An 11,024-nucleotide genomic window follows, 5' to 3' on the forward strand; every position below is an offset into this window, starting at 1 on the left:
ATACACTGTTGTAAATGTATCCTACCTAAACCATAAAGCCATTGTCACTGTTTTAAAAGTCAACACAACTGATTAGCTCCAATCTTAAACACACATTCCTGAAAGAAACTTTTTAAAGGTCTGTTAAGGTCTTTAAATCTTAGTTATTCATAGATCACACAACCAGGTCAGATAATTTTAATAAATTCTGACCTGATCTTAATGGATGAGGAACAATTCAAATGTGCATTAATGTGGTACAAACTTTCCCCGACATCACTATTTCAGTCCACGGGAAGATGATGGTAAAAAACCAAAGCTGAACAAAAGCTCCTTCGACACGAAAAACTATTGTGTTAAACAGAAGACTAGAAAAAAGCTCCCTCTCCCAGGCATGCTTCAAGGGGCACTAAGTACTGATTTAAATACCAAAGAGAATTCTGATTCCTATCTAATCTGAAATGATGTACTCTAGAAGGAGCTGTACCAAATGTTATTTCTGAATGTCTGAAGGCACTTTTTGTATGAGAATGCAGCAAGGAATCTAACAACACTGAGTTGGAGTATGAATCATGAGTGTAAGGAGGACATCTGCAATGTGGATCTTTCCTGCCTCTCCATTCCCCCTATAGCCCTCTAAGAGCCAAATTAAAGGTTATTTCCCCCTACTTCATATTCACTTATACCTGCGCTGCAGTGAGGAGGGGGAACCAAAAGAAATTGTCCTCCTTTTTCTCTTCTGTCAGCAGTGCTTCCGCTGGGACAAGAATTTCCTTTGCCTGCTCAGTTCCCCTATTTCACTGCAATCCACATAGCTTTTTATCCAAGCTTAGTTCTGTGACCTGCAGCAACAGCTTGCCAGTAGAATGCTGTGTTGAACATGGAAGCAATCCCAGAAGGTTTACGAACTGGCACTTAGATCATTAGAAGTGATAGTGCGTTAAGTAACCCAAAATGGAAGCTTCCTATAAAACGATCTTTCTATATCATAAATAGATCCAAATTACACATAGGAATCATAATCTACCTTTTTTAAAAAAATTCAGTGTAGCCAAAGGATTTTAAAAGCCTATTTATTTTCGTTGTAGTCAAAACAATACCACCTTTATTCTAGAAAGCATTTGTACAAAGGAAACCATTTGTGCCCTTTTACATTTCTGCCAGGTTTTGGAACATCCAAGTATGTTCAAATATGCAAAGGATCAAGCCTTAAGACCTGAGCAAAATGCTTTGGCACAGAAACTTTCCTTGGAAAGCAACTGATGTTTCCACAAAGACCCTTTCTCCTTTGATAGCTGCACATCAGCTTCATATCTCAAGCTACCGCAGTTCCTCCCTTCCCATATCCGGCATTCACTGTCTGTTCCTGGCCCCCTCCTCACCTCATTAATCTAATGCAAATTACAAGCCCTTCTGCATTCTGTGCCTGTGCTATATACATTTTAAATAATTATATATTTTACTTTGAGTTTTGTTTTATTAATTTGTCAGATTAATGTTCTTTCTTAGCCCGCTTTTGTCCGAGCGCCTAGAGCGTTGGGAGTGGCAGGGGGCCATATCACTGGACAAAGTAGACCTCACCAGAAGGGAGGTGTGCAAAAAAAAAAAAAGAAAGAAAGAAAGAAAGAAGGGAGGGGTGCAAATCAGCAGCTCGACTTGTAGAGTCCTGGGGGGGTAATTCAGCACCCAGATATTTCTGTTCAGCAGGAGGCCCTTTTCAGACCTGATGACATCCACCTTTCAGAACGGGGGAAGGACATTTGGCTTCATTCCATTAGGAGAGACCTGTTGCAGGCACAGGAGTGTTGGCGGGAGGGGGGTCTCCCTCCCTGCTCTTGTGGCAGTTTGGGCATTGGGATGAATCCTTTTGGGGGGTGGCGATGCCTGCATGCCCACCTCCTCTAGGTTGAGGACTCCCTTAAGGCGTCTTGATGGGGGAGCACTAAGCAGCATGCCCAGGTGGGGGTTGTCACCTGGCTCTAACCTCCAAGTGGGGATGGAACCACACAGTGGCTGGCGCCCATGGACCCTGAAATTCACTACTCCGTGGGTTACCCTTTGGCAGGTGGGCCGGGGGGGGTAGGTTTGTTCATCAGGTGGCAGGTGAGTTGGCCTATGCTGGATCTGTCCCCATGCTGCGTCAATGCTCTTGGCTCTGCATCCTGTAAAGCTTCATTCAAACACTAGTGTCATGGTATTCCTTCTCACAATACCCCACCCCCTTTACTCGCCCCTGGGTCCACAATGTCTCCTGCCCATCATTAAAATGCATTAGCTATCATAGCCTACAGACCATGACAGGATAACATAGAAAGCTCTACACCCAACTGTCCTAGCTTACTGAGTTTGATACCCCAGTTGCTTTTAGCAAAGTGAAGGCAGCCATATGAAAAAAGGTAGGTCTTACCTCCAATTGAAATAATTAAAAAATCTGCAGAATAACTTTTTGCATCATTAATTCAGAGAATGATTGTAGACTCTTACTGTATTCATCACAGGGGATGATTATTTGTACAGGATGCAATGGGGACAGATTTTCCTGCTTTAGCATTAACACTCCAGAAGAGCAGAATCATAATTTTCTCATGAACCCAAATTCAGAAACAAAGATGGGGGGAAAGTATGAAGGAACATTCTTCACGTGATTCCAGATATGTCAGACACTAATAATAGTTTTCCTTCTTTTTGTTGTCAAGTACTTTAAAATTTTACCGTTTTCCTCTTTCCCAGTAGTCTTCCAGATGTGCTGTCAGCATTACTGTCTCTAATGGCTCCTGAAGAATTGTTCGTGGCACAAACCTCTGCATTCTCACCCTCTAAAAACAGCATGATACATCAGAAACTCTGCTTTCAACGATTTCAGACACAACCACACAGAAACAATAATGAGGCCTGAGGGATATCGTTACACTGAAATTATAGAGTCAGACTTCAAGAATTTTAGTTTTATTTAGTGCATAACTATTTTAAATTTTTTACTGGACTTCAGATGCTTCTGACAGAAGAATGAAATAGTGATGGCTGTATCAAGTGTTTGGCCTGGCATCAGGAGGTATACTACATGAAAGCAACAAAATAGCAAACAACCCACTAAAGTTTCTGAGCTCTTTGTATTGTAACAAAGAACTCTATTCTGCATTACTAAGAGCACCTCCACATGGCAAAGGGAACGAAGCTGAATGAAGTACTCTGTGTATACAACTTCTTTCTCTTTAACATTTACTTCTTACTCTTAACAGTTTAGGCAGAAGCTCCATTTAACAGGATTTCTTTTTAAATAGACATATTGTTTAAAAATATTTTCTTGGATACACCAGTCATGCACTTAAGATCCTTGTGTTACAGTGGCAGCAGCTGGCAACTCTAGTGGGCAATCAGAAGCCCTATTACACAAAAGCCTGGCTGGCCCCGCCCACTTTCTAAAAACACTCAGTGGGCGCCAAGAAAGGAGTTGGCGGGTGCTGTGCTGCCCACAGGCACCACATTGAGGATCTATGTGCTTAGGCTAACTGACCTGTCACTTCCTAGATCTCTAGGCCATTTTTAAAAATTGATGTAACATAGGCTACTTTCCAGTCCTCTGGTACAGAGCCCAATTTTAGCAACAAGTTATATACAGGTTAGTAGATCGAGAAATTCACACTTGAGTTCCTTAAGAATCCATGGGTGTATGCCATTTGGACAAGAAGACTTATTCATTTTTAATTTCCCCAGTAATCCTAAAACTTCATGTCTTGCCACCTCAATTTGACTCCATTCTTCAGAAACCCTTCCCCAAAACAGCAGCTCTGGTGTGGGTATGTGTCTCTCATATTCCACAGTGAAAACAAATGCAAAGAATTCATTCAATTTATCTGCCACCACTTCATCTTCCTTAAGCAGTTCTTTTATTTCTTTGTCATCCAAAGCCCCAACTTTATTTATTTATTTATTTTTCAAATTTATACCCCGCCCTCCCCAATAGGCTCAGGGCGGCTTACAGAGGCAAGGCAGAACCTTGCCATAATAAAAACATCAAATGCATAATAATACAAAACATCTAATACATCTTAAAATATCCTCAGTAAAAACATAGTACTCAATACTTCCAACAGTCCCAACATAGCAAATCATAGGTCCAAAAATTACGAGTGGTACCACGGCTAAATCCCACGGCTAGGGCTTCTTCAATATCCAGATGTTTCAGATGTTTCCTCAGGGCGGTGGTGGTATAGTAGGGGCGGCGGCTCCTACTCAAAAGCCTGGCGGAAGAGCTCCGTCTTGCAGGCCCTGCGGGACCTTTATCCCTAGATGGCATCCTCCAGATATATTATCCCTAGGGACCTTTATCCCTAGATGGCATCCTCCAGATATATTATCCCTAGGGACCTTTATTCCTAGATGGCATCCTCCAGATATATTTGAAGAAATATATATTGTTTTCTTGGTGTTTTTAGCAATCTGCTCCAATTCTCTTATTTTTTGTCTCATTGTCAACTTACATTTGTATTGCCAGAACTTGTGATGGGGAGATAATGTTTTTTGTTTTCATATACATCTGTGGAAGACCTACATGTAGACATTTCAAATGTCAACAGGATGAAATCAGGAAGACTCTGGAAGGAAGGGCATAATTACCAGAGCCTGGGGGGTAGGTTCTGCCCCACTCAACTGTGTCCCATATTGCGGCAGTTAATTTTCTCCACAGACATCAATCTGTCATACTGTTTCATTAGTATTTTATACCACTGAGTTTCCAGGCACTCACAAATCACTGACAGTTGGGTGTTCCATGAGGCCAGGCAACCGGCCCCTTATCTCTCCACCCAGGATCCGGCTACAGTGACCCATACAATGGTCACTTCCACGCTAGATTACTGTAAATTGCTCTACCCAGGCTTACCCTTGAACCTGACCCGGAAACTCCAGCTGGTGCAAAATGCAACAGCTCGCCTGCTGACTGTGACATCTGTGCAGGCGCATATTCAGCCAGTGCTCCGCCAATTGCACTGGCTACGAATTGAGTACCGGATCCATTTCAAGGTGTTGGTATTAACATTTAAAGCCCTGAGTGGCCTGGGACATACATGTCTAAGGGATCACCTCTCTCCATATACCCCCTCCCCGAAGAGCCTTGCGCTCCACTGATCAACATCTACTGGTTGTCTTTGGCCCAAAGGATGTCCACTTAGCCTCAACTATGGCCAGGTTTTTTTTCTGTCCTGGCCCCTTCCTGGTAGAACATGCTCCCACTTGAGATCATGGCCTGCAGAGCCTGTAAAATGGAGCTATTCCACCAAGCCTTCAGTTGAGGCAGTGGACACCCAATTATTTGGCCTCCCTGCATAGAAGTTGCCATGACTATTTGCCCTATGTGGAGTTTTGTACTATATGAACCTGGTACGGCTCCATTTACCATCAGTCAGATTTATAGGGGGTCTGAACTGTTATAGTGCAGTTCCGCAGGGCCTGCAAGACGGAGCTCTTCCGCCAGGCGTTTGAGTAGGAGCTGCCACTATCATACCATCACTATTTTACCATCATTACCAACTGGCCCTGGGAAGAGTGAACGACAGTGTCACGTGGAACTGACAGCACTGATTGGGTGTACCATCTTTGAGATGTCATCTTTTATGGAAGATTATTCTGGAACATCTAGAGCACTTAATATGTTGTAACATTGTAGTGATGGTTTTATATGGTCTTAACCTGTTTTTATGTGTTGGCTTACGCCTATCTGTGAGCTGCCCTGAGCCCGCGTTGCAGGGCGGGCGGGCTATAAATTGAAATTATAAATAAATAAATAAAAATAAATAAATATTTAATGTGCCATCTTTTAATTGTTTAAGGGTTTTAGTTGTTTTAAGAGTTAATTGTATTATTGGTTTTAAGTGTTTATGCACTTTGTTGTTAATTGTTTGTTTATGCTCTTTGTTGCTACCCGCCCTGAGCCAATTTGGGAAGGGCAGGATATAAATTTAATAAATAAATACCATTTGGATGACATTTACTAGGCTATAGCAGATTACCTAGAAAGATCAGCATTGTGTCCAATTTGCCCTATTTGGCCAAACGTATAGAAAGGGCGGTGGCGTTATAGTTACAGGGCTTTCTGGAGGATGCTTCGGTCCTAGATCCCTTCCAGTCTGGCTTTCGCCCAGGTTACGGGATGGAGACGGCATTGGTCGCCCTAACTGACAACCTCCATAGGAATCTGGATCGAGGTGGAGTGGCAGCATTGCTGTTGTTAGATCTGTTGGCCGCGTTCGATACGGTCGACCATCAGCTGCTGGCCCACCGCCTCACTGACATGGGGATTTAGGGGCTTGCCCTTCAATGGTTTGCCTCGTTCCTGCAAGGTCAGGGACAAAGGGTGGCAATAGGGGATCAGCAGTCCCGGAGGCACCCTCTCGAGTTCGGGGTGCCTCAGGGGGCAGTGCGGTCCCCGATGTTATTTAACTTCTATATGCGCCCCCTTGCCCAGATTGTCCAGAGTTTTGGGCTTGGGTGTCATCAATATGCGGATGACACCCAGCTCTATGATGCTGGGCGGCCAGTCGAACTCCGACCCAGATGACCTTCATCGGGCATTGCAAGCTGTGGCTGGTTGGCTCAGACTGAGTTGGTTGAAACTAAACCCGGTGAAGATGGAGGTCCTGGGCCTAGGTCAGGTCAGTTCGGGGTTGAGGCTTCCTCTCCCGGCCTTTGATGGGGCGCCTTTGGTGCCAGTGTCGAGGGTTAGGAGTCTGGGAGTGCTTCTGGACTCCTCTTTATCGATGGAGGCCCAGGTGGCAGCGACTGCCAAATCAGCCTTTTATCATCTTCAGCTGGCGCGGCAGTTGGTTCCTTTCCTTGACCGCGAGGACTTGACCACAGTGATCCATGCAACGGTCACCTTGAGGCTGGACTACTGTAACGCTCTCTACATGGGGCTGCCTCTGTCGCAAATCTGGAAGCTGTAGCTAGTGCAGAATGCGGCAGCCAGGCTGCTGATGGGTCTCACTAGGCGGGACTACATCCAGCCGGTGCTGAAGGTGCTGCACTGGCTGCCTATAGCGTACTGATTCGCTTCAAACTGCTGGTTCTTACCTATAAAGCCCTTGATGGCCAGGGTCCAGCATACCTAAGGGACCACCTTTTCCCATATGTTCCCCCAAGAGCACTATGGTCAGGGGTGCAACACCTATTGGTTGTTCCAGTCCCCAAAGACATCAAGTTGGCCGCAACCAGGGCAAGGGCTTTTTCGGAGGTGGCTCCTGTCTGGTGGAATGAGCTCCCAGGGGAGATCCGGGCCCTACGGGACCGTGCGCAGTTCCGCAGGGCGTGCAAGATGGAGCTCTTCCGCCAGGCTTTTGCATTGGAGCCGCTGCCGCCACTGTACTACCACCGAGCTGCCATTTCTGACGGTGGATTCGATCTGGATGTGAGGTGGCCCTGGGAAGATGACCAGATGACCTGAAGAACTGGTCATGAAAGGACGACAGTAGTATTATCCAGAACTTATACTGACGGGTTAGGCTGGTCAACGGAACCCCATCTTGGACCGATAAGAACCAACATTAAGAGCACCAGCACTTTGTTGTGATGGATTGTTTTATTATGTTTTTAGCTGTTCAATTCGGGCATGTGCCTCTTTTGTTAGCCGCCCTGAGCCCGTTTGGGGAGGGCGGGATATAAATTAAATAAATAAATAAATGAATAAGTACATGGCAATTGACATCAAAAGCATAATAGGCCCCTTTGCTGCTTTGTGACAGGTTTCTCTTCATACCGTCTTTCCTGTGTGGCAAACAGTTTTCAAAGATTGATGACTGTACGAACTCTCTGAGCAACAAATCCCATGCTATGCTCAAGTGACTGCAGCTCCATCTTTATATTATAAGTTGCAAGATCAGGACCACAGTGAATTATTTGGTGTTTGTTACCAACTAAGAAAGTAAAAAGGGCTAAAATTCTAACAAATTGAAGAAAGTCTTGAGAAGCAGTTAGAACTGAAGTCTGATGATTCAAGATTCATAAAAGATATAAGAACATTCCTCCCCTCCTAGCCGCAGGGAAATTATAAAATTTATTTCAAGCCTAAATTTCATTACTGTGTTCCATTTTGCTTTTACATGAAAGACTAAAACCAGCCAACAATATATTTCTTTCACTCCTAGAAACAGTTTAAATGGCAACTGGAACACAGCTTCTACTATATTGCTTATTTCCATCTGGAAAAAAATAATTAGAAAATTCAGAAAGAAACAAGATCTAAGTCAACTCTGCTATATTTACAGTAAGCTTCCTGCAACTGGCTGGAACTGTAGCCAGTTAATTTAGTTGGCTTTAACAATGTTTTGTCTCTCTTTCTAATTTAAAATTGGCAGGGTTCAGTTCTTTTTCTGACACAAAGCAGACCACAATGACAGCGTGGCAAGGGCAGAGGAGCATGCCTTTTCCCCCTGCATTCATTGTAAAATTAAGGGCGTCAGATCAATCTAATCAAGGATTTAACATGAACACCTAAAGTTTACTCACTGAGCCAGATCATTGGTCCATCAAGGCCAGTACTGTCTACCCTGACCGGTAGTGGCTCTCGCTGTTTTACTGCCTACTAACTTTTTAAAGGAGATGCTGTGGGTTGAACCTGGGACCTTCTGCGAAGGTTCTCTCAGCCTTAATGCTGCCAGACCACAAGTTCATTTTAACATTAATGCCAAGAAAGCAAAGCAAAGCAGAGAGATCCTATACCTGAAATGAAAAAAGAGGAATTCAAGAAAGTGGTACATGAAGAAGAAAGGTTGAATGAAGCAGTGGCCCACAGACCTGTCAAATACTACCAAGTGGGTCTGTATCATACTAGCTGAAATGGAGCTGCACAAGCCCAGATACCTGTGGTTGATAACAATTTGGGGTCCAAAAAGTGCTGACTGATATTCTTTAAAAAAAAAAAAAACTTATTGGGCAATTTAGTATTTTATGAAACAAAGATGAGTTAGTTAAAAGTCAAAAGATAAATTGGCACAATCGTTCTCACCTTGCTGAGTTATTTCTCCTTCTGGAGTGGCCACTTCTTTCTAAAAATCAAATATACAAGATAGTGTAATCTTGTCAAATTCTTAAAAATATAAATGTTTCATTGTGGCACATTGATGACTTGTATCTAAGACTGCACAAATGGAAACAAAAATGGACACAACACAGTTCTGCTTCAGTAAGATATTTTGTAACTCCTAGTGCTTTCCTCCCTAAGTGCCCCATAACTGACTGAACAATATCTTTTACAAGTGAAAATGCAAGTAGGGACTCAACGCAAGTAGTTACTATGGTCTCATTCTTGCACTTCCACTTGCACAAGAGCTCTAGCACAAGTAGATATTTTGTGCTGGATAAACAGGTTGCTTACCTGTAACTGGTGATCTTCGAGTGGTCATCTGTGCATTCACACCCATGGGGATCTAGTGCGCACGCATTGGATCGATCGGCATTGTAGCAAGCTCTTTAACGGATTTTCGCGGCCAGACCTCGGTCATGCGCAGGAACCCCACCGCGCATGCCCAGAGAGGAGGGCGTGGACAACCCGCCAGTTCCTTCAGACAGCCACAAATCAACCCCTATTGATTGAACCGCCCTAAGGAGGGCAGGTGGTGTGAATGCACAGATGACCACTTGAAGATCACCAGTTACAGGTAAGCTACCTGTTTATCTTCGACGTGGTCTCTGTGCTTCACACCCATGGGAGATTAGCGAGCAGTGGCCTACCTGGAGGAGGGTGCTGCCAGGTTCTTTACTGCATAGCCGAAGACAGAATGTGACGTCCCATGTTGGTATTGACGTTCTTACGGACGTCTAGGGCGTAGTGCCTTATGAAGGTGTTAGGCATGGCCCAGGTAGTGGCTTTACAAATGTCCGTCAGGGGCACTCCCTGGAGGAAGGCAGTGGAAGTCGCAACAGCTCTGGTAGAATGAGCCCTGATAGGGCTAGGCAATGGCTGTTTGGCGATCAGGTAACAGAGACGGATGAGACCCACAATCCACTTTGACAGGCGCTGAGCCGGGTTGCGAGTCCCCAGCCGTGCTGATGCGTAAGAGACGAACAGTTGCGAGTCTCGTCTAGTTGAGTGTGTTCTATTGAGGTAGAACAGGAGAGCCCGCTTCACATCCAAAGTGTGTAAGAGTTTGTCCTCTGCGGATGTTGGATTTGGGAAAAAATCAGGGAGGAAGACCTCCACCTGCAGGTGGAACTCTGACACCACCTTTAGCAGGAAGGAGATGTCCGGTACGAGGAGGACTCCGTCTGGCAAAAACGACAGGTAAGGTGTATCATGCCAGAAACTTATTATTTCTCCCACTCGTCTAGCCGAGGTGACAACAACTAAAAAGGCTGTTTTCCACGCTAGAAGTTTGAGGTCGCAGGTTGCAAGCGGCTCAAAGGGCTTCCTCGTGAGCTGGCGGAGAACTAGAGGAAGGTCCCAGGGAACAACAGGAGTTTTAACAGGAGGGTATATATGCAATAAACCTTTAAAAAACCGTTTTGAAAGCAGATGGGAAAACAGTGTGCATCTGTCGACTGGAACATGGTAGGCTGAAAGGGCGGCCAAATAAACTCTTAAGGATGAATGGGAAAGTCCCGAGTCAGCTAGGGACAGGAGGAATTGGAAAACCTTGTTGAGACACGCAGAGATGGCTTGAGGGGCGTCATCACCTAGGGAAGAACAGAACCTTCACCATTTATAATTGTAGGACTTCCATGTAGCAGGTTTTCGGGCGTTCAATAAAACGTTTGCTACGCGGGTGGAAAAACCGTTGATGTTATTCTCCACGCTGTCAATTTCAATTGTGGTATGTCATGATGTAGGAGAGGGGAGTGTGACAGGAAGAGGAGGTCCTGAGCTGGAGGGAATTGATGGAATTGATGGTATATTCCTGTTGATAATTTGAGGACTGTCGAAAACCATGGTTGTCTTGGCCACCATGGGGTTATCAATATACAGTCCGCGCCATCTCTGACTATTTTGCGGACCACTCTCAGAAGCAGAGGTAAGGGAGGGAACAGGTAAAGAAGTCCCGTGGACCAAGGGTAAA

The 11,024-nt window shown here is 44.7% G+C and overlaps 1 protein-coding gene across 1 annotated transcript in view; it reads right to left on the bottom strand.

Annotated features, from left to right (window-relative positions):
* RPGR (retinitis pigmentosa GTPase regulator) overlaps positions 1-11,024 on the bottom strand; it is a 62,918-nt gene that overhangs the window by 838 nt on the left and 51,056 nt on the right. Inside the window, exons 15-16 of the mRNA XM_015418100.1 lie at positions 8,978-9,017; positions 2,692-2,795 (exon numbers count right to left, since the gene is read on the bottom strand). Coding sequence (XP_015273586.1) covers positions 2,692-2,795; positions 8,978-9,017 — 144 coding nt within the window. The remainder of the gene's footprint in view (positions 1-2,691; positions 2,796-8,977; positions 9,018-11,024) is intronic.

The sequence above is a fragment of the Gekko japonicus genome, unplaced genomic scaffold (genome assembly GCF_001447785.1).
Source record: "Gekko japonicus isolate JY-2015 unplaced genomic scaffold, Gekko_japonicus_V1.1 scaffold1437, whole genome shotgun sequence".
Lineage (NCBI taxonomy): Eukaryota > Metazoa > Chordata > Lepidosauria > Squamata > Gekkonidae > Gekko > Gekko japonicus.